Raw genomic sequence first — 21,836 nt, 5'->3', positions numbered from 1 at the left:
GTTCCTGTTTCACAGGGAATCCCCATGGGCTGCAATGGGGGATCCTCTACACGGGGACTGCCTGTGCCACCGAAGCTAGGAAACAAAACTGCTGAACCCCGCCGTAGTTCCAAGAAGCAGGCGTTGTTATCCGCCCGGATACAGGGCGGGGGACTCCGCCTAAGGTGCACTCGTGGCTCAAGATGATACACGCCTTTAACCGCCGCATTGTTCATCAGAAAATGTTACATATGAGGGTCTTCGTTGTCGGGGTGAGCCGTGCCCGTGTTTTTGAACAATTTGTTACTCAGGCGGCCGTGGGGGACCCCTAAACTGGATTGGGCTGCCCGTAGCTGTTACCGAGCCCTCGGCGTTCCTCAGCCACATCCCGTTCCGTGAGCTGTGACTGCGCCGTCAGCTCCTGCCCCGGGGGTCCCTTCGATGGGGATTCTCTCTTATGGGGATGCCTGGAGGTCCCTCCCTAATGGGCACTGCCTGTAAGTGGGGGTCCTTCATGAGGTCCCTCCCTAATGGGGACTGCTTGGAAGGAGAGTCACCCTAATGTCGCTCCTTCCTAATGGGAAGGCAGTCGCTAATGGGGACTGCCTGAAATGGTGGCCCGTTCACTGGGGGCTCCATACAATGGGGGTCCCCTTAATGAGGCACCGTACAATGAGGGCTGCCCTTAATAACGCTCCCCCCCACACACCGGGCTCCCCATGTGGCCCCTCCTCTATAACGGGGGGCTCGCTGCAACAGGGACCCCTCGTACAGCGGCTCCTCGGCTGCGGGTGTCCCCCGTAGGGCGGGGGATGTCCCCGTCCCGAGAGTGGCCGCTCCGAGCGCAGGGGCAGAGCCCCGAGCAGCTCAGCGCACGTGTGGCTGGGCTGTCCTCTCCCGTCCCGTCCCCTCCCCTCCTCCGGCCGGCCCCCACACACACCCAGCCCTCCTCCTCCTCCTCCTTCTCCACCTCCCGCTCCTTCTCCTCCCACTTCCTCCGCACATCGCGGGCTGCCGGCCGAGGAGGGCCAGCGGGTCCCCCGTTCCCCCCGTCCGCGCCGAGCCCCGCAGCCGAGCCCGCAGCGATGCGCCGGGGGAGGCACCGCGCCGCAGCCGCAGGTGAGTGCGGGGCCGGGAGGATGCGCGTCCCGCGGGAGCCGCGGTGGAGCGGAGGGATGAGGCGCGGGGGGACCCCAGCCAGCCTTGGGGCTCCCTCGGCGGGTGAAACCCTCGAGCAGGGGGAGATCCCTGCGCTCCTTCCTCGGGATCGGCTGCCTCTCCTTGGGCCGTGCAAGGAAAAACGGGTCGCAGGCTCCAGATCCCGGGATTTTACCCATTTATGGACACTTTGGATCATGCGGCTGATTCGCAGCGTGAGCTCAAGCTCCTGCGAGAGGTTTATTTTGGGGGTCGCCGGAGTGTTGCCCGCACGAAAGCGGCGGCCGTGGGTGTGCGGAGGGGACAGAAGGACGGCCACCCACCCACCCCTGCCACATCCATACTTCGTGTCCCGGCAAGGGCCTGCGAGCACCGAGGGGGTCTCAGCCGTGCCCATGGCCAGCCTTGGATGCGAGTGACATCGGTGGGTCGGAATGGGATCGATGCGTTTTGGAGGGGTTTTAATCCCCCAAGTGGAAGGGGACGCAGTCACTGAGCCCTTCTGGTGACTGCTTAATGCTCCGTGAAGTTTTTGGGTTTTTTAAATAAAAGTGAATATTCCTGGGGGGCTCAGTTTTAATCTCAGACAAGCCATGGCTTGGTGCATGCATTACTTGGGGATACTGCCTTAAAAAGCATCTGGCTTGGTCCACGGGAAGGCTCCGCCTGGGAGAAACTCGGGAGCTGCAAACTTTGTGAAAAAGGGACAAGATGTGCAATAAAGGAGCTGGGACCGCTCTTGTCTGTTCCCCCAAATGACCGAAGTTTGGGGGAGCGGTGCCGGTGAGCTCATCCGAAGCCGCCGGACATGGGAATGATGATCTCCTCGGCAGGATCCAGAGTCCCCGGGATTGTGAAACCAGGATTGCAGCCGGCCGGGAATCCGCCTCCTTACCTGGTGGAGTGCTTTGGTTTCGGGGAGACCTCGGCAGCCCCTCCCGTGCCGCAGCACTTCGGCAGGGCTGGGGTTGCTGGGTGACAGCGGGTTTGGGAGATTTTGTTTCTCGATTCCTGCGGGTTGGCCGGGAGTTGGCGGCTGTTTTTGGCATCACGTGGCGATGGAGGAGGCGGGAGGCTGCGGTGAGAGACTCCCGCTCCGGGCATCGCATCCCGGGGAGGAAATTCGGGGGAGCTTGCGTGCCCCGCTGATAACCCACACGGGCGCATTGTTCGGAGCCAAAAGAGATGTCTGATGTGTTCCCAGCGGCCTTGGCAGGCCGAGGAGGAGCGGGAGCTCTCCCGTGTCCTTTGGACACCCAAAACGCGAAAGGAAAGAATTCCCCGGGAGCTTATCAGGCAGGTTTCGCTGCTGGTGGCACGTGTTCCCTCTACTCTTGGTTTTACTTTTACTCCCTCCCGGCCAAACGGCCCCTTGTGGGAAAAAATCCCTGAGAAGAAGGAAGGGGGGGGGGTGGGGGGCGATGAAGAGAATATTTAAAAAGTAGGAATAACGGGTTGTGTTTATTCCACTCGCTGCTTTTCTCAGCTGTAGGGTTTCGGAGTTACTGGCTGCATGTGTTGGGGTTCTTCCAGGCATCCCCCCCACGTGTCCCTCTCCTCCCCCGCTGGCTGCAAGAGGGAAAGTTCCAGAGGGAAAAAGGTGATGGTGACAGCAAAAGCAGAGCAGTTTTGCTGGCGTGGCACAGGTGTGGGAATGGCAGCGGTTGGGCAAAGTCCCTGTGGATTTCATGGAGAGCGGGAGCCCCTCTCCCTCATCTGGTTAATGAGCTCAGCCCTGGCAGATCCCTGTGCCTGGCTCCGGCCGCTGCAGCGGGATCACTCGTCCTGCTCTGCAGCCCTCCAGCCGGAATTGAACTCGGAGCTAGGTGAAACAGGGCGATTGCATCGTGCCCCGTGGTGTCACCCGATCCTGTGGTAATAGCAGTGCCAGTGTCACAATATCCCCACGGTGGGGAGTTGCAGATCCCCGAGGCTTTGGGGAAAGGGAAAGAAGCAGTGAGGAAACGTCAGGACTCACAGGATCCTGGATTTCTGGCCCAGCTTGTCCACCCATAACGCTGTCACAGCTGGGAAGGGATCCCATGCCTACATCACCCTCCCACACAGCATCTCCCAGGGAGATGGATTCAAACACCACCCTCCCAAGAGATCCCTTTTGGATGGAAAATAACCCAGTCTGGGATTTTCTTCAACTCGAAGGAAGCTGTTTTGCCTGGATCTAAGTGCTGGCAAATGTAATTTGTACTGCATGTCTTGGAAATGACCCCAAGGCCTTATCCTGGGGATGGAAATGACGTGGGGGAGCTGCTTCCAAGGGTGCAAGCAGGGAGGGAAGCACCGAGGCTCCCGTGGGAGTTTCCAGAGGAATCCAGGGAAGCAGTGTCCTTGGGAAGCGATGAATTGCTGAAGCTCACAGGAGAAAGTCGCCAGGAAGGCTCAGTGAGGGGTGCAGCCTCATTTGTGCTGTTTTGGGCTGAGCTGGGGAGCTCTGGTCCCCTCCCATCAAAGCTGCAGCACCACCACTGGCTCGCTCCCTTATCTCCCCCACAAGTCTCCCCCCATATCTGCTCTCTTTCCCCTGCTGTTGATGTGGCTTTTTTCTTATCTCCACGTGCTCTTCCTCCATTTCCTCCTTGGCTTCTCTGCTAACGCTGCCACAAAAGAAAAAAAAAAACAACCAAAAACCCAAAAATGGCAGAGATCATACTGCAGGGAGTCCATCCCAGGGCTTGGGGTTGCTGGGCTGTGCTGGGTGACAGGGTGTGTTTGGCCGTGCTGGGAGGGTGCTGAATGATGCTCAGGTTTGTCCTGAGGCTGCTTGGGTGACGTACAGGATGCTCAGGTGATGCTGGGGGGTCCTGGTTGATGGTCCAGTGCTGCTCTTGGGGCTCAGGTGATGGCCAGGTATCTCAGTGGGACGCTCAGAAGATGCTGGGTGATGCCAGACGGTGCTCAGAGAACACTTGGGGTTCTCAGGGATGCAGGGCAGTGCTGGGACAGCCTGGGACAGGCTGCCAGCTCCACCTGCTGGCACTCACCACCTGTCACTGCGGGCCAGCGCCCACCCCACAGCAGCCCCAAATCCCCTAAGGGAGAGGCTGAGCGGCTGCCTCGGGGTAAAAACCTCACCTTACTTTACAAGGTGAAGCCGGGGATGGGAATTTTGGGCAATCTGTGTCTATGTCTGGTAGCTCCTCACCTGAGCTGACTCAGCTTTGCTCCCTGCTGCCTGCAACAGACACTGTTTGAGCTTAGGAACCAAGGCAGCCGGAGCTTTCCAGGGCTTTTCCAAGGGGACAGATGGAGAAATGCACCACCAGGACTCCCCCCACTGGCAGGGAGGGATCGGATCCTGTGGAAAGGGGAGATCCCTGCACAATTCCGGCCCTCACGACTGGCCATGCTGTAGAAAATGTACAAAAGACTGTGTGTCTCCGATTAATGCACACACAGTTATTGGATCTGCAGTGACATTCCCCTGTGGAAATGGACTCAAGATTCCCCATCTTGATCCGAGGCCTGCCTGATACACTAAAAATTCGTGCTAAGATTATCAGCTATTTATACTTATTTGTGTTTTCATCAAAGGTAACTCATTTGGAGACCAACTATCAGTCCAACAACTTTTATACATTGTTAGTTTAATTTTTGTTACGTTTATTTTGTCTTTTTACTTGGGGAAAAAAAAAAATGTGGGAAAACCTTTTTATCTTATGGAAGTGTAACTATTTCTCAACCAATCTTAGCCTGGGAGTTAGTGCAAGGATTTATGCATATTTGGAACAAAAAAGATAGGTACTAACCTTCCACGCACTGCCTCAGGAGGCTTGAAATTTATGATGATAAAGCTACATTTTTCAGAGATATTAACAGCAAAACTAATGGAATAACTAATAAAAAAAGAAAAGTCACATGACCTTCTGTCCCATTATATTGAAAATCACCACCATGGGAGAAGATTTGGAGCGAGCAGCAGCAGGAGAAGAGAACTGGCGGGATGTTTGAGTGGTGTAAGAGGCTGGAATGTTAATGGTTAACGCCACAAACAATGGAGCATGTGCTGGAACTGCCCAGGTGCGGATGGGTGCACACCCATCAGAGCCTGCAGTTGCCTGTTGGACAAGATAAGGGAAGAGGCTGATAAGAGATAAATCCTGCCAAGTGGGATGGTGCTTTTTGGTCCTGACAATGTCCCTACACCAGTGGCTCAGCTGTGAAAACTCCCCTTACTGGGACTTATCTCTAACTTATATCTCAGTTAGCCTGCAGATATTCATCCCCTTGGATGGGCCATAATTGAGTCATGCACCAGCTGTACCCAGGTCTTAAAAGGTGTCACAGGAAAACAAAAACTCTGAGGTGTCCCGTGATCCACGGCATGACATCACCCAGGGTAAAACTCCCTGCCCCAGGGCAGGTACCTGGGCGTTCCCAGTGAGCCTGAGCATTATATGAACCCATGGAACTTGGTGTTTCCTGTGCTTCCCTCACCCCAGATAGGTCATGGCAGTGGAATTGTAACCTCCCGGTGTTGTTGGAAGGGTGGTGGGACCTTTCTACTCTTACCCTTCCCTTTCTTTTCCTTAGGCATTTCTTGAAGTGTTATTTTTACGCTTTGTATTGTTGTATTACAGTAGGTAATAACAAAAACGACTCCACTGCAACCAAATCGTTCTAAAATAAACCCCATGTTTTTATATATATTCATAAACACCAGTCATTCAGCATTGTTTCATTCTAATCAGCCCCAGGGGATCAATTAAAAAGAACCTGAGTTACCCTGTCTTGGGTTGCAATGCAAGATGTAACCAGAAGTGTGTATTCTATTACCAGCTGTTAAAACCAGGTGTGGCAGTGTTCTTTATCTATTCTAGACCTATCCTCCCTCAAGGGGGGAAAACCTTCTGTTAATGGGCCATTGAGTCTCACTGCATGACTGATAAAGTTCCATCATCCCACTGGGAGATGCTCCACCGGGGGGAGGAGCCAAACATTTCTCCCTGGATATAACCGGAGACTCCGCACACCACAGGCAGCCTTTCTCCACTGGACTCCCAGAGGAGAGACTGGAGCCATGTACCCCACCACTGGACCTTCAGAGGCAAACTACACCCTTCTACAGGATCATTTCTTCAGCAGAACCATCTGTCTTTCCAGGAGGACTGCAGCCACCATTTAATGGATCTGCTACCAACATCCTGACCGACAGAGTGTCAGGTTGTATTCTGACTCTGTCAGCGAGTTGTTTTTCTGTTGGGTTTTTTTTTTGTACTACTGCGTTTTTATTTTAATTTCCTTAATAAAGAACTGGTATTCCTATTCCCATATCTTTGTCTGAGAGAGCCTTGATTTTGAGATTATAATAATTCGGAGGGGGCAGTGGTTTACATTTTATGTTTTCTTTTCCAAGGGAGGTTTGTGCCTTCCTTAGCAGACACATGTCTTTTCAAACCAAGACAACCCTCACCTTGTGGGGTGGGCTGTGACCCTCTCTCATCTTGTGCCACCACAGGCTGCTGGCTGTGGGGACTTCACTTTGCTCATGGCTTATTCTCTCTCTTACCCAGGAAGGCCAGCGCACCTCTCGTGTGGGGACACCGGCACCATCATATAAATGGCCTCAAAACGGTTCTCGCAGTCTGCAGAGCCCGTGGTTTTGAACAAGCTACCTCGTCTGGAGCCCACCGCCAGCTTCCTGCCCAGCAAAATCCCAGGCACATCCAGCCCCGTGCCCCACTCTGGCTCTGAAAACCATTTCAGCTACAAGGGCTCCTACTTTGCCTGCCCGCTGCAGAGCCCTGAGGGTCCCGAGCAGCCCCCGGCTGGCTGGAGCCCCGTGCCCGCCTACCTGCACTACGGCTCCGGTGCCCTGGGCCGGCCCGTGCCGGCCGAGGGGCCACCACTGGGCTTCCTGCTGTACCCAGCGGACAGCCCGGGCACCAGGCTGCAACCCCCGGACGCCCAGAAGAGCAAAGACAGCCTGAGCCAGGAGCAGCTGATGGCCAGGAAGAAGCTGGACAGCCCTAGGTGCCCCTTGCCGGTGAAGAAGCTGGTGGCGGTGAAGAAGGCAGCCCCTCTAGCGGTCCCCAAGCCGGTGTACAGAACCCCCGCCTCCTTCCTGGCTCCCAGGATGGCTCTGCTGCTGGGAACACAAGCAGAGAGTCTGCAGCAGCGACCAGGGGAGGCAAAGTGGACCCTGCCCCCCACCACCCCCCCTCTGCACCCCAGAGAGCCCCACAGGAGGGGTCCCTGCCCTGACCACAGCCTCCCACCGCTGCCCTCCAGCCTGGCCCTGCCTTCCAAGGAGCAGCTGGGCTCCCCCGTCGCCTTACCCCACTACTGTGTCACCTTTGATAAATACAGGCCACCCCCCAGCACCCCGTTCCTGGAAGCAAGTTGTTCCTCTGCCCAGAGCCAGATGAAGGTGCCGGAGGTCCCCAGCCTCAGTCTGGACCCCTGGCCCAAGCTCCAGCCACCTGATGCCAGCCCAGTGACCTGGGAGCGGTCAGCAATGTGCTACCCACCCCCCCCCTACCCACTGTCACCCCACAGAGCTGGTCCCCTCTACCACTCTCCAGCTCCCACAGTGGGGGAGCCCAGTGCCCTGCCTGGCTTTGGCTACGTGGGAAGCAGGGAGCCCTTTCCTGGCACCTACCTCAAGACCCAAGCCCCCAGGAGTTACTTTCCCAGCCCCCTGGAGCCCTACGTGCCAAGGACAGTGGGTGCCAGGCTGGGGGCAGCGCTGAGGGATGCTGAGCTGCCCAGGGATGCCGAGCTGCCCAGGGATGCTGAGCTGCCCAGGAATACCAGGTACCCAGGGTTTGCCGTCAGCCCGGGAGATACATCCCTGTTCCACACCTCCTTTCCCAGCAGGGAGCCGGGGTGTGAGCAGCATGGGGCAGACAGTCTGCAGTGGCCAGCAGCACCGAGGCACAGCAATGCTTTCCAGCCTGTCTGCGCCTCAGAGACACTTTCTGGGGGCTCTGGCGGGCTCCCTGAGACTTCTCCCAAGAGAGGAGGGAGCTGGGAAAAACCCAGGCAAGAGGAGGAGGAGCCCCTGTACCCAGGGAGGAGGAACAGCAGCCCGTTCCCTCAGGACACCTCCCGTGGGGGACCAGGGGAAGGAAATGCCTACAAGGTCAAGGATCCAGCCGAGGAGCTCATCCGCCCTTCTCCGTCTGTGACCCCCACCAAGGGGCTGGAAGACCTGAGGGACACCAAGGCTTTGTCATCCTCCCCACCTATGCCTGTGATCCACAACGTCTTCAGCCTGGCACCTTTCCAGGAGTACCTGGAGATGGCCAAGGGCTCAGACCCCATCCTGTTCTGCAGGAAGCATCTATGGGAGGACTCCTCACCCCAAAACACAGGTGGCAGCCAGGAGCCTGTTGCCCTCAGAGACGTCTCGGTGGTGTCCAGCCTGAGCTCGGGCAATGGTGCAGTGCAGAGCCAAGGGAACAGCTGTTACAGGAGCATCCCTAAAAAGCCAAAGTCTGTGTCCCAAGAGCTGGAGTCTCAGGAGGGCAGCCCTGACGGGGTGGGCGCTGAGGAGCCGCCACCTGAGGACATGGTGCTGGACCTTAGCTTCAAGAAGAGACTGGCAGAAGCTGGGGACACCCAGAGACCCACAGGGTGTGAGGAGGGGACGCTGGACCGAGAGGATAAGGAGGAGAAAGAGGCTACAGGGGGCAAGGTGGAGTTGGGAGAGGGTGCACAGTCCCGGCTGCCTGAGGCAGACTCCGGGGACAGGAGCAGCTTCCAGAGCTCTGCCACCTTCATGTTCCAAAAATACAAGCTCCTGCCCTCCCTCCCGCCCAGCACTGAGCCCCCCCGGCAGGATAGCAGCCCCCACACCCCCCAGCCCAGCCCCCCCAGCAGCACCCCCACGCCGGCTCACCCAGCCTCCTCTCCATCCAGCCTCGCTCCGTTGTCGCTGCCTGGCCCCCAGCTCAGCATCATCCTTGGCCCAAACCTTCCCCAGGGGCTGCTTCCCAAAGCCCCTGCCGCCCCGGGGGAGGAGAAGGTCTCGGTGGCCAGGCAGGTTGGTGGTGTCCCCGCACAGACCCCCTCAGGGCAGTACTTCACCACCCTGCACACCTCGCTCTGTGACACGATTTCGGGCTCGGTGTCCCGCTCCTCCCCAGAGCTGCTGCGGCAGTGGCTGGAGATGGCTGAGCCGGCAGAAGAGCTGGGAGAGATGCCTGAATCCCTGCCCAAAAATGGCTCCAAGACTCCCAATCCTCAGAAGCCCAGCAATGGCAAGGAGATCTGGCTGGCTTTCCAGGACGTGGCCGTGCTCCTCACCAACCTGCTCTCCCAGCTGAAGACCTTTATGTTCGCTTGCCCTTTCCCCCACGTCGTCCGGGCGGGAGCCATCTTCATCCCCATCCATGTGGTGAAGGAGAAGCTCTTCCCGAAGCTGCCCGGGAGCTTTGTGGACCAAGTGCTGCAGAAGCACAAGGTGGAGCTGCGTCCCACCACCCTCTCAGAGGAGAAGCACCTGAGGGACCTGGAGCTGAAGAGCTGCACCTCCCGCATGCTGAAGCTCCTGGCGCTCAAGCAGCTTCCCGAAATCTACCCCGACCTGCTCAACCTCCACTGGTACAACTCCATCCAGCAGCAGCTCGGTAGGTAGCCCGGCATCGCCTGGGGATGGGTCCCTGGGGCTCTCCCAGGGATGTTCCAGGCACATTGGAGCCCTCCAGGTGCTGCTGTTCTTGGGGAGCATCCAAAGGTTCCTCAGCATCACTGTCCTGCTGATGGTTCTGCCCAGCTTTTCCTCCGTGGGTTGTGGAGGGGGAAAGTTTGAGCTGGAAGGGAGAAAACTCATCCTGGGGGTATCAAGGAGGTTTCAGTCAGTTCCAGGCCACCTCTGCCCATCCAAGAGTGCAGTGTCAGACCTGCCACCCATGGCTGTCCCATCCAGCTGGTGACTTCACTGCTGTGTCCAGATAACCTTTTGTTGTCGCTCAAGGCCATTACCAACAACTTTATTTCTTCCAGGTTCAAGCTCAGAGACTGGCCAGCAGCCTTCCAAGTAGGTAATAACCCTTTTCCACGTGGGTTTATAGGAATTTATGGGATTTGTTTGTCATTTTGTGGAGGTGTATGTGTGTGGATTTCATGTGATGATGAGCAGCTCCAGCTGCCTGGGGAGGCTCCACTCCCTGGGCCGGGCTGGAATGGGGTTGGATATTGGGGATATAGGGGAGGTGTGCCTCCCCTAACCACTCCTTCCTCTCCCAGGTAGCCCTGGCGTGGGGGCACTGAAAGCTGATTGCAAAGCGACAGCCACGGACAGATCAAGGAAAAGGAGACACTGAGGAATGTGTCGAGGGCAACAGCCAAATGATGATGGGAATGGGAAGCTCCCGAGTCCCCAGAGCTGTGGATGCTGAGACCACCAGCAGCCCTGCAGACAGGTGCTCAGCTCCCACCAGCATCAGGATCCTTCAGGATTTTGATACCTTGCCAGGGACCCTCTGGGGATGCTGCTCAGGGTGGAGAACAGCTCAGTGGTGCTCCAGGGACACACACAGAGATGCTGGTGGGTTATCCAGGCCCGCGGACATGGGCTTGAGCCCCTCACAGCAGCTGGAGCTGCTTTTCTTTGAATGGATCATCTTTTAGTGCATCTCCCGCCTCCATCCACGATTGCCCTGGTGAGCTGAGAGGGAATGGCGGGAGTTCCAGTGCAGCTGGAGCAAGAGGAGCATGGAAATGGCCACAACACCATCCCAGCCTTGGAAAAAGGGACTGCAGTGATGACATCCCACCTCTCTCCTCTGAATCCCCCCTCCTGCTTTATATCCCAATTTGTTTAGGGTATTATCCCAAATATTTATCCCAATAAACCCAAAGTAATCCCAAGTTATTATCCCAAAAAACATCCCCTTCCTCTGGAATTTTCACCTTTAAAGTGCCACAAAGACCTGGCACCAACAGCAAGGGCAAGGGAATCGTGACTTCCATAGTCCCAGGACTTAGATTTTTTTTTGTTAAAAATGAAGACATTTTACAAATGTTCTGGATTTACCTTTATAAGGAACTGCTGCCTTCAGGTCATGTGTTTTGGGTTGTTTCTTCTTTAAATACAGTAATTTATACGTGTCTTTTTATTTAAACTAAAAGGCTGCAAGAAAGATTTAAAGACTCTTAAAGAAAAGAAAACCTCACTTTAAAAAAAATCACTTTACATCCCAGATCCTGTCCCAAAGGAGAATGTGGGAGATGCACATTCAGGGACCTCCTTGGTGGAGACTAAAGGGGCAGGGAGGGGAATGATGCTGCCAGACCTTGGAAGGAGGGATCTTTTCAGCCCAAAGGGATCCCAGGAGGGATGTGGGCATCCCAGGACTCCCCTCACCCTGGGGGGCTGCAGCAGCATACACAGCAGAGGCCTTAACTCATCACTCAGGTGTTCTCCAAGCTGCTGCAGGGCATGGAGGAACAAAATAAGGGTTGTTCAAATTTTGTATTTCACTACAGGGAATATTTATTTTAAACTAAGAAAACAGAGGAGGGGGGGGAAAGACTCTACCCAAACTGTACTTATTGTAGCCAAAAGGTGTGTTTGCTACTGGGGGATTTCTGTGGGTGCCTTCCTGGTTTTCTGTGGGGATGGGGTGGCTGTGGGTGGGATGGGTAAGGGGGATGTTGCTGTTCTCACTCCCCCTCACCATTCACTGTGCACAGGGATTTGGGAAGTGATGTTTGTTAATAATGTTGTTGTTTTTATAACATATATAAGGTTCTGGGGAAGAAAGTTCCTTCCCTTTATTTAATTTTTTTGTAAGAATATGAAGAGTTGCCTCACCTGGTTTAAAAGAGTTTGGCTTGTTTCCAAACATGCCCTGCTTCTGTCTCTGCTTCCCAGTGTGGGCACAGCAGGACCTTCCTGGGGCTGGAGGCTCCCCAGATCCCACACCCGTGCACTTGCCCACTCCTCCCTGCAACAAGCCACAAGTGCTGTGTGCAGCCCCTCTGTGCCAGCACTGGAGGCTGGATCCAGTGTCCCAGATGCCATCACAGGAGCACATCCCAGCCTCCACAATGCCCCTGCATGACAGCCTGGGAAGAGGCTGCTGGTGGATGTCTGAGCATCAGAAACTGGGCAGGAGAGTGTGGGGTGCTCAGGGGTGCAGCCTGGGCTGACCCAGTGGGGGTCCCTCTGCCTTGGGAGCCTCCATCAGGCACAGAATCTGACTGACCCCAAAGGCCAAGTGCTGCAATCCACACTTTTCAGCCCCAAATAGTGGAGCCCAGCAAGTGAACACTTCCACAACCTCACAAACAGGGTGTTTTGGGGAGCATCAGCAGGTTTGGGGATTATCCTGCCTGCAGGGGAAGGCCCACCCCCACCTTCTGCTGCCAAGGGCTCAGTGAGGAGCAGAGGGAAGCTAAGCCCCCTCCAGCTGCACCTGGGGGAGTGCAGATGAGTTTGTGTTAATTGGGAGCAGCTGGAATGGAGCCACATCCACCCCACCTGAAAAACCAGATAAAAGCCAGGGCTTGGCTGGGCTTTGGTGTTCTCTTCTCCAGAGGTGCTGCTAGGTGAGGGGTACTGGTGGGCCTGGCCCTCCTTGGGGAGGTTTCTGGGGACGGTGGGTGTTTGGGGCAGGGACTTGAGGTAATGTCTGAGCCTGGGGCTGCTTACAACCATGTACTGCACTGGGAGCTTCCTGGGAGGTGCTGAGGCTTGGCACAGGCTTTCCTGAGCTATTAGACTGCTGAAAAGGAAGATGTTTTAATAAGGAGTTCTGGGGATGGGAAGCTTGGGAATGGGGCAGGCACTGGGATGTGGGAGCTGCAGAGACCCACCCTAAATCTCCTGCTGTCCCTCTCCACAGCTGGGCTCTTGCCATGGCCTCTCCCAAGATGAGCCGAGGGGTTGGACCACCAAGCCCCCCGGAGGCTGCTGCCCTGTGGCCAGAAGCACTGCTGCGTGCCCAGAGGGAAGGGGCTGCGGGCACAGCGCTGTGTCCCACTGCCTGCGGGGCTGTCCCTGCCCACAGGCTGTGGTGTGGGGCCTTCCTGCTGCTGGCCGTGTGTGTGTGTGCTGCTGCTGTCCCCTCTGGCCTGGGTGCTCTGGCTGCTGCCACCTGGGCTCACCTGGGCCTGTCAGCCTCCCAGCCAGGGCTGGGTGATAGTCTGGTGACAGCACGTGGGGACCTCCTCACCTCGGGCTACTCCCCAGGGCTCCAAGGAGCTGTGACCCCTGGGACAGGTGCTGGGGGACGGAGCCTGGGGACACGGACTGTGGCCACACGGATGTCTCAGACCTGCCTGCAGCAGCAGCCTGGATCTGGGGACAGGGAAGAGCTCAGGCTGGGCATGGTGCCACTCCGTGGGGCAGCTGCAGGGTCTCAGGTTCCCCCTGAAGTCCCCACGTGGACCCCTACGGATGCTCGCTCCTGGAGCCCCAGCACGGCAGAGCAGGCAGCAGCCTCTGCTCTGCCAGCACAAGGGACACCCAGCTCGGCTGAGCTGCACCCTGAGGGGCTCTGGGGCACTGCTGGCACTGCCCTGCCTGGGAAAGCTGCTCCCTTGGTGGATGCTGCGTTGGCCCAGGTCCCAGGAAATGGGTCTGGGCTCCTGGATGCAGTCCTGGCATCACTTCCTACCACTGCAGCAGCTCCTGGTGCCCACAGTCAGGACATGCTGGCTTCCTCCCTTCCCACAGCAGCGTCTGGGGCTCCTGCTGTCACCTTGGGGACACAGAGTGAGTGGCCTTCTCCCCCTGCACTGTCCACTGCAGCTTCCCCAGCTCAGACCAGGGCTCCCAGCCCTGCAGGTCCCACCGGGACTGGGATGAGCTCCACAGCCACTGGTGCCATCCCAGAGCTTGGACAGACATTTATGATGGAAGCATCCAGGCACAGCAAGCCCAGAACAGCATCAGTGGCACCTGTTCCCACTCCAGCAGGAGCTCTGGGGCTCACCCCTGCCAGCCCAGGCTCTGTCCCCTGCTCCACAAACCCAGCTCTGGAGCATGGCTCTGAGCCTGGGCATCACGCTGTCACTGCCAGCAGTGTGACATCTCCACCCTGCCTGCTGACTTCTCCTGGAGCTGGGCATGCAGCCTGCTCCCTGCTCAGCTCCCAGACCCTGCCTGTGCCTACAGAAGTGAGCCTCAATGCCCACGTCATGTCCAGTGGCTCCAGCACTTCCCAGCACTCCTCCACAGCCATGGAACATCTCCCTGCAGCCACCAGAGAGGCCTTCAGCCCAGCTGAGCTGATGACAAAGGGTGTACCTGGCTCCACAGGGACAAAGCCCCCTGCATCCCACCCCTCCAGCCTCCCCTTTCCCACATGGCCTGTGCACGTGCTGCCCTTGCAATTCCGACTGCTGGGAATCACTTACACCCTGGCTCTGGGCAGCAGGAACTCGGAGAGCTACCGGCAGCTGGAGGGAGATGTGAGACTCATGGTGGGTGCTGGAGGTGGTTGGGACAGATTTAGCACTTTGGGGTGGCCCTACTGGGGTGAGAAACCTGTGTGCTGCACTGGCCCTTGGATGGCTGATCGCCCACCTGAATGTGGTGGAGGTGGGTAAACCCCTGGCACTGCTCCACTGGAGCTTGGTTTGATGTGGGACTGGGCTCCCCTCACCTCTGGCAGCCAGCAGGGCCATGGCACACGGTGTTATTCTGTCCCAGGAATGCCGGTGGCTGCTCTGGGTATCCCAGCTCATTCCCAGGCATGCCCAGAGGGCTGGGGGCCGGTCTGCCCTCCCCTGGGCCAGCTGAGCTGACTTCCCTCTATTGCTCATCTGCGTATCCCACTCACATGGGGGAGCTTGGGAAGACTTCTCAATGAATTACCAGCTGCTTCTTCCTTCCAGCTAAACCAGATGCTGTCCAGCTACGAGAGCTTCCTGCAGGCAAATGTCCTTGAGTTCATGTGAGTGTGCAGCTGATGTGGAGGGGTGGGTTTTGCAGAAGCTGCAGCCTGTGGTAGCCACCCTGGCCTTAAGGAGAGTAGAAGAGCAACTTTTTACACTTAACTTTGATGAAGACTCTGTTCTCTTGGGAAAAGTGCATTCCAGAGGAATTACCACAGCCATAAACACCCAGAGTGAAAGTTTTTCCTTTGCCTCCCACAACGTTGGGAGGTTGATGTTTGAGTAGATGGCTGATAAGGGCAGAAATTCTGCTCTAATTAAAGTTCGGTGGTGTGGCTGTTTTGTCTTTCCTCTTACGCATTCCCAAGATTTTCTTTAACCTTTCCCATAGTAGAAACATATCAATACTGGAGTGTGTGTAATAGAGATGGATTCTGCTGGAAGAAGCAGTGGTCTCTGTTGTGGTTTTTTTCCCAAGCTGCTGCAGGTTTGGCTTGGAGGGAAGGGTTTCCCCAGGAAAATGCTCCAGACAGGTCAATGTGAGAGGCTATGCTCCCCTCTGGTGTCATCATCCCAAAGGGATCCCTGTCTGAATTTCTGGATAAATGTACCTGGGGAAAAAAATAAAAAGCAGCAGGTTGTTCTTCCTCTTATCTCCTCTCTCTCCCACCCAGGAATGGCTCTGTGGTGGTGCGAGGGGAGGTTTTGTTCCGGGGGGATGTTCCTGCTCCCACCAGCTCCCACCTCATCCGGACAGTTGTCACAGAGGCAAGCAAGGGAAGGAGCATCTTCAGCTGGCAGCTGGAGCCCCAGTCTGTCCAGTCAGGTGGTAAGTCCTGAAGATCTTCCCACAGCAGGGCTGCTGCTGCCACCAAGTGCCCTCCTTGTGCCTCTCTCAAAGCCCAAACCAGTGCAGTTTGGATTCCAGGCTTTTCCTTCACTTAACATCACTTCTTCTGGCCTGTGGAAAACCACTGTAAGGATGTTAAGGGTGGTGGAGGGTACATCTGCAGCAGCTGGACCTGTGTGGGCCCGTGCTTCTGCTCGACTCCCTGGGAAATGGTACATCCTGACCCCTTCCCACATTCAAAGGAATTCCTCCTCACTCAGCTGCCCTGCTGCTCTCTGCTTTTGGTGTGTGGCTATGGATGAGATCAAGGCTGAACAAGATCTCCCAAGGAAGATGGAAGAGCCAGTATGAGCATAACTCTTCCAAACTCCTCCCTTAGGCTTCAGCCTGGAGAACCTGGACCCGGAGAAGCTGTCCATCTCCCTCACTGGCTCCCAGCTGGGGATGAGCCCGATGGGTCCTCTGGAGAGGCTGGTCCATGAGGTATGCCAAGCCTTGGGGGCCCTTCCAAAGGGTGATGCTGGGAGAATGGGCACAGGCTGCCTGGGTGGTGGAATAACCTGAGCCAAACAGGGGAAGGTGTGACCTGTTGTCTTTTCCCTGCCCAGATAACTTCATCTGTCAGTGCCCTCTACCATGTGAGGAACTTCACCATCTCCCAGCTCAGGTATGGGATGCAGCTGCTCCTCTGCCAACATCTTCATTTCCCTATCTTCACTGTCTCCTGTGCCCTCTGTAGCTGCTGAGCTGTGCTGCAAGGCTGGAGAGGATGGGAAAAGCTGGGAGCAAAGTGTAATTGAGCACCTTCTGTGGGCTCTCAGGAGAAAACCACCAGTAAAGGTGCTGGAGCTGGGTCCCAACCCTCCTGCCTTGCTCAGGGCTCTTCTCTCCCCTCAGAAACCTCAGTGGGAACACAGAGATCACTGGAGACCTCTACCTAGACACAGTTGTCCATGCTGATGCTACAGAAGTTCTGGAAGCCCTGACTGCACTCTCAGGCCTCTCCATGGACCTGACCTCCCTCTCGGTGGAGGGTAAGGATGGAGCCTGTGAGTGGTGTGGGCAGGGTTGCTGCCAGATCTGCACACCCAGCGCTTGTTTCTTGTTCTTTCAGGGTCCAAGCTTGGTCTGAATGTGTACCCTCTCTCCTTCCTCGTCACCAACAGACAATTCAGCCAGAAGCTTCAGGATCCACTCTCTGAAGAGCACCACAACCTCTCCAGGGACCTCGGTGATGCGGTAGGAATGGGGCTGGTGGAAAGAGGGGGTGAGAAGAAGAGCCATGGGAGAGGAAGAAGGGCTGCTTTGGGGTGTCCAAACACCCCCAAAAGCTGGCGGGGAGCTGAGCACAACTTTTCTTCCAGGTGATGAGAGCCCTGAAGGATTACCCAACCCTCCTGAAAGTGATCATAAAAGAATTCCTGTGAGTGGGAGCAGGGGTTCTGCTGGGGCAGGGAGGTCTCCCTTCAGACATCAGCCAACAGGTCATGGCTGACAGGTGCATGTTTTTGGCTACAGAAGGATTTGCAGAGGAAGCTGAGGTCAAGCATTAACCCACTGTATCAGTGGTGACTTGCTGGACCTCCAGGGATGTGCCTTCCCTCCCATGGCTCCCTGAGTGCAGAGAGCTCTTCCTGCTGATCAAAACCCTCTGGGAGGAGGCTGGGTGTGCCCACCCTGTCCTGCTGTGGGGTCATGATGGGACTGGCAGCTGCTGGAGCTCTTCCCAACCCTGTCTGCAGGCCTGGCTCCTTGATCTGCCACGGGAACATGATATTCCAACACCCTGCTCCAAGCAGCATGGAGGTTTTGGCAACACTTGTGCTCTCAGTTGGGCCAAACCAGGCTTTGGCTGACTCAGACATCCATGTGGATCCATTCTCTCTCTCTGTGGGAGGTAAGCTCCCCTCTGGGATGTGGGTATGTGAGCTCCACGAGCCCCATGCCTCCACTGTGAGCAGAGGAGATCCATGGCTGACCAGATCCTGATCCCTTGTGTGAAGACAGGGTCAGATGTCTTGGCTGCTGAGGTGACCAGGAAGAAAAACCTCAGTAACAGTTGTGCCCTTTCCCTTTGCATAGCCTGGGGGATTGGGGTTGGAGACCTGCTGATGTAGGATGGGAGGAAAAGGCATGAAGGGTGTGGAACAGGTGTTTTTATATCTCGTATCTTTGTCCTGGAGCAGAGTGGGTGGCTGGCAGCCTGTGGGGCAAAGCTGGCTGCTCCAGGCTCTAAATGCTGTGCTTTGCTCCAGATGACACCTTGGAACGTCCCTCGCCCGAGCCAGGCTTCCCAGCCTATGGAGTGGCCCTCATGGTCATAGGTGGCCTCTGCATCATCATTGCACCCGTCGTGCTCGTGGTAAGGGCCAGTTCTGTCTGCTGAGCTGGATGAGCAGCCCTGGGCCCTTGTGTGGGCTGGGCTGAGGGGGACTCTGGGGGGCCAGCTGGGGCTGCAGTCCCTGTGCTCTCCTCCCTAGTGCCTGGGGACCAAGAGGCTGGGCTGGCAGGATGGAAGAGCCCTTTGGGACAGAAGAGACCCTGAAGTGGGGATCCAGACGTTGGAAATGGATAACCAGGGGTTCTGGACAGAGGTGAGTGGCCTTTGCTGCCCTTGGATTATTTTCTGAGCCTGGGAGCTGGTGTATCTGCAGGTCCCATGTTCTTCTGTTACCTGGTGATCATCTCTGGGCTTGGAGAAGCCTGTGCAGAGGCTGTGAGGGAAGGGACCCTCACAGCTGCCTTTGCTGGAGGTGTCTAGAGTGACTCCTTCCCTCTCCCCTGCAGGACCCTGAGGATGGTCACATGGAGTGGCAAAGCACCTCTGCCTGAGGATAGAAGAAGCAGCTGCTGGGGGGAGCTTGGAGAGGGGCTGTAGGTGGGAAGGAGATGCTGAGAAGCACTCCCTAATCACCTGGCAGCAGCTGCCAGGTGCTCCCTGAGCAGAATGGAATAATTTTGTATCTGAAATAAACATTTGTAGACCGTGAAACCCAGTTGTGAAGGATGTGTGTCGTCTGTGGAGATGCTGTTGAACCCTCTTCCCTTTGTGGGCAACCAGCCTTCCTCCCTGGGCTCCCAGTACCACCACAGCCAGGTGCTTCTGCTCTAACTGGTGCCAGCATATGCTGGGCTTGGTCCTCTCTAGCTCTGGGCTAACAACCCCACTGTTGGTGAGTTATAAAAGCAAGAATGTGCATGCCAGCCCCACAGTCACTTTTCCAGCTCCACGGTGCTTCTCCTTCCAGCACACTGGATTTTATTTCAGATCCTGGCGTGTTTGTTCCAGCCCCGAGCCTGCTCCCCCAGGCTTTACCTGAGCCCCAGCCCTGCCAGCAGCTCCTGCTGTGCACTCTGAGCGCCCCAGGGTGTTTATTTCAGATTCAGCTGGGTGCTGTTTGCCTCTGGCTCTGCAGGCCCTATCCCAGCCTCAGTGCCACCATCGGTATTTTGCCTCTCCCTGACCACAAGTTTTACTTCACCTTCAGCACCGCTGTCTCTATTTCAGGTAAGCCGAGGGGTTTTATTTCAGCTCCACAATCAGAATTTTACCCCCAGATCAGCGTCGTTTCCCCACAATCTTTATAAACCCTTCAATGGGATCCCAGCTCTACTCACCTCACCTCCGCTCTCACAGAACTTTATTTCCATGCCCGCTGTGCCCCTTCCCCTGCGGCCAGGTGCAGCTGCTTATGCAGCAGACCAGGATCTCTAGTTCGGGTTGAGGCCTGTTAAGCTTCAGCCGCAGCTCTGAGCTCCACATTCCCGCTCCGGCCCTGTGGCCGCGGGGCTGGGAGGGCGAGTGTGGGGCTGAGGCGGCGCCTCCACCGCCCCCTGCCGGGCTGAGGGGCGGGGCCGGGCCGCGCCCGGATTGAAAGGGCGGCTGTGATTGGCCAGGGCGGAGAAAGGCGGGCCGCGATTGGCGGAAGCCGTGAGGGCTCGGTCGGGCGGAGCCAGGGGCGCTGGAGGGGCCCGCGGTCGCCCTGGTGCCGCTGCCGAGACCCCCGTCCCTTCTCCGGGCCCCGCTCCCGGCTAAAGCGCCGCCGCAGAGCCCCTACCGGAGCTCCCCAGCGGCACTCGGGGCAGGGGCGTAGCCGGCGGCCCGCCCAGGAGTGGTTCCGGGTCGCAAAGGCGGACTCTGCGATAGCAGCGCGGAGCAGGGAGCGGCGGCGACATGGTGGGGATGGGGGCTGGCGGCGGGGAGCGGGTGCGGAGCCCGCTGCGGGCTCTGACTGCCTCTTCCCCCGCAGCGCTTCCGCTTCTGCGGGGACTTGGACTGCCCCGACTGGGTGCTGGCCGAGATCAGCACCCTGGCCAAAATAGTTAAGTGCCCGAGCCCCCGCGTCCCCCTGCCCGCCCCCGCGGGCCCCCTGCTCACCCTCCTTCTCCCCCGCAGTCCTCGGTGAAGCTGAAGCTGATCTGCGCCCAAGTGCTGCGGGACCTGCTGGGGGAGGCCATCGAGGTAAGTGTGGGGCTAGCGCAGTGGAGGCCAAGTGTTTCAACAATACAGTGGCACACACGACGTTAATTAATCTCGTGTTCTTCGTGGAAGCCTCAGCGTTAAGAACGCTACCGGCCTCTACTAGTAGTAATAATATGTATAATAAGCGTTATTAGTACTAATATTTATGTGGGATTTGTTAGTGTTAGCACTGGTAGTGTGTTAGCTGCTTACTGTGACGCTGTACTCTCCCACAGTATGACAAGATCCTGAAGCTGACCTCGGATGCAAAGTTAGGTGAGCACTGCTGTCCTTGCCAGGATGCCCCGATGGAGCCGTGCTCCAGGCATGGGCAGCAATGTGTCTGGGGATGCCTTCCCAAGGTGACAGAGCTCACCCTCCCTCCCGTCTGCAGAGTCGGGGGATGTGAAGGCGACCATCGCTGTCCTCGGCTTCATCCTCTCCAGTGCAGCCAAGCACAATGTAGACAGTGAGTCTCTGTCAAGTGAGCTGCAGCAGCTGGGACTGCCCAAAGGTAGGGGAAAGCCTCGGGCTGGCACCATGAGCCAGACTTGGTGGGATGTTGCTGACAGTTCTCACCCAGATGAAGGCAGGCTGGCTGCTGTGCTGTCCTCCATCACCTCCCTTCTGAGCCTTCGGTCCCTGAGGGCTCCTCAGGTGCTTTGGTGGGGTTTGGCAGCTGCAGGTCTGCTGTGAGCAGAGGGTTTCTTCTCTTGTGTCCCCTGACGAGCAGAGCACGCCAGCGGCTTGTGCCGTTCCTACGAGGAGAAGCAGAGCCCCCTCCAGGACAGGCTCAGGGCGTGCAGCCTGCGATGTGAGTGCGGTGTCGGGTCCCAGCAGGGCTGTGGGGGTCGGTGTCAGTGCCCGTGGTACCGACACCATCCCACTGCCCGTCCTAGTGAGCCAGCTGGGCTCAGTGCGCTGGCGGGTGGATTACACCCTCAGCTCCAGCGAGCTGCAGGAGGTCAATGAGCCCGTGGTGCACCTGACCTTCAACGTGCGGGACACGGAGCGCGACAAGACCACGGCTGTCCCTGTGACGCTCTCGGCCAACAAATTCTGGGTGCTGCTGGCAGGTGAGGCGCCAGGAGGGGTGGCAGTGGGGGATTCTGCAGGGGGAGAGGCTGCACTACCGGCAGCTCCCCCGTATCTCCGTCCTCTCTCTGCAGAGCTGAAGCAGGCGCAGACCCTGATGAACAGCCTCTTCTGAGGAGCCAGGAAAGTGCCGCGGCGGGAGGCTGCGACACTCAGCTGGGGGTCCAGATTGGTGCTCCTGGCTGGGGTGGAGGACGTTTCCCTTTCCTCCGGGTTCCTGGAGGTCCTCGGGGCAGCTCCAATAAAGTCCCGGTGACAAAGCTGAGCCGTGTCCCCGCGTTGTGCAACATCTCCCCGCGGCGGGACCGCCCCGGCCGGGCCCCAACCTCCGCTATCAGCTCGCGGCCAATGGGAGCGCGCGCCGCCCGCCGCGCGGCCAATGGGGGCGCGCGCCGCCCGCCGCGCGGCCAATGGGGGCGCGCGCCGCCCGCCGCTCGGCCAATGGGGGCGCGCGCCGCCCGCCGCTCGGCCAATGGGGGCGCGCGC

General features: G+C 57.5%; 3 protein-coding genes and 1 long non-coding RNA gene across 7 annotated transcripts; 3 read left to right on the top strand and 1 right to left on the bottom strand.

Moving 5' to 3' along the window:
- The first annotated feature begins 967 nt into the window (after window positions 1–967).
- PRMT2IP (PRMT2 interacting protein) lies at window positions 968–11,945 on the top strand. 3 transcript variants are annotated; one of them, XM_086849425.1, is made up of 4 exons: window positions 968–1,098; window positions 6,666–9,725; window positions 10,102–10,139; window positions 10,349–11,945. In XM_086849425.1, exons 2-3 carry the CDS (start codon window positions 6,713–6,715, stop codon window positions 10,137–10,139), a joined length of 3,051 nt encoding a protein of 1,016 aa, XP_086705551.1. In that variant the 5' UTR covers window positions 968–1,098; window positions 6,666–6,712; the 3' UTR covers window positions 10,349–11,945. The 3 variants fall into 3 exon arrangements, with proteins under 3 accessions (XP_086705551.1, XP_086705550.1, XP_086705552.1); XM_086849424.1 differs by having other exon boundaries at window positions 979–1,098; window positions 10,345–11,945; XM_086849426.1 differs by lacking the exons at window positions 968–1,098; window positions 10,102–10,139 and having other exon boundaries at window positions 6,713–9,725; window positions 10,345–11,925.
- Window positions 1,338–21,686, bottom strand: LOC147650747 (uncharacterized). Of its 2 annotated transcripts, XR_015275921.1 has the most exons (5): window positions 11,915–12,516; window positions 11,135–11,230; window positions 8,457–8,576; window positions 6,947–7,237; window positions 1,338–5,210 (listed from the first exon to the last, which is right to left on the bottom strand). It is a non-coding gene; the product is annotated as an uncharacterized LOC147650747 (long non-coding RNA). The 2 variants fall into 2 exon arrangements; XR_015275922.1 differs by lacking the exons at window positions 1,338–5,210; window positions 11,915–12,516 and adding an exon at window positions 20,172–21,686 and having other exon boundaries at window positions 6,477–7,237.
- On the top strand, window positions 12,449–18,785 carry LOC111934268 (uncharacterized). Its single transcript, XM_086849427.1, has 13 exons — window positions 12,449–12,651; window positions 12,948–14,529; window positions 14,944–15,002; window positions 15,618–15,772; window positions 16,173–16,276; window positions 16,402–16,460; window positions 16,691–16,827; window positions 16,908–17,032; window positions 17,158–17,216; window positions 17,536–17,690; window positions 18,049–18,155; window positions 18,274–18,387; window positions 18,581–18,785. The coding sequence occupies exons 1-13, from the start codon at window positions 12,563–12,565 to the stop codon at window positions 18,623–18,625; spliced, it is 2,790 nt and encodes a 929-aa protein (XP_086705553.1). The 5' UTR covers window positions 12,449–12,562; the 3' UTR covers window positions 18,626–18,785.
- Window positions 19,690–21,615, top strand: COMMD4 (COMM domain containing 4). The gene is made up of 8 exons (XM_086849497.1): window positions 19,690–19,970; window positions 20,044–20,115; window positions 20,190–20,255; window positions 20,492–20,531; window positions 20,650–20,769; window positions 20,989–21,069; window positions 21,155–21,331; window positions 21,425–21,615. The coding sequence occupies exons 1-8, from the start codon at window positions 19,968–19,970 to the stop codon at window positions 21,463–21,465; spliced, it is 600 nt and encodes a 199-aa protein (XP_086705623.1). The 5' UTR covers window positions 19,690–19,967; the 3' UTR covers window positions 21,466–21,615.
- Window positions 21,687–21,836: the final 150 nt, after the last annotated feature.

The sequence above is a fragment of the Cyanistes caeruleus genome, chromosome 13 (assembly GCF_971803275.1).
Source record: "Cyanistes caeruleus chromosome 13, bCyaCae1.hap1.1, whole genome shotgun sequence".
Taxonomy (NCBI): domain Eukaryota; kingdom Metazoa; phylum Chordata; class Aves; order Passeriformes; family Paridae; genus Cyanistes; species Cyanistes caeruleus.
The sequence above is the reverse complement of the archived record's forward strand: the minus strand, read 5'-3'. Positions and strand labels throughout refer to the sequence as shown.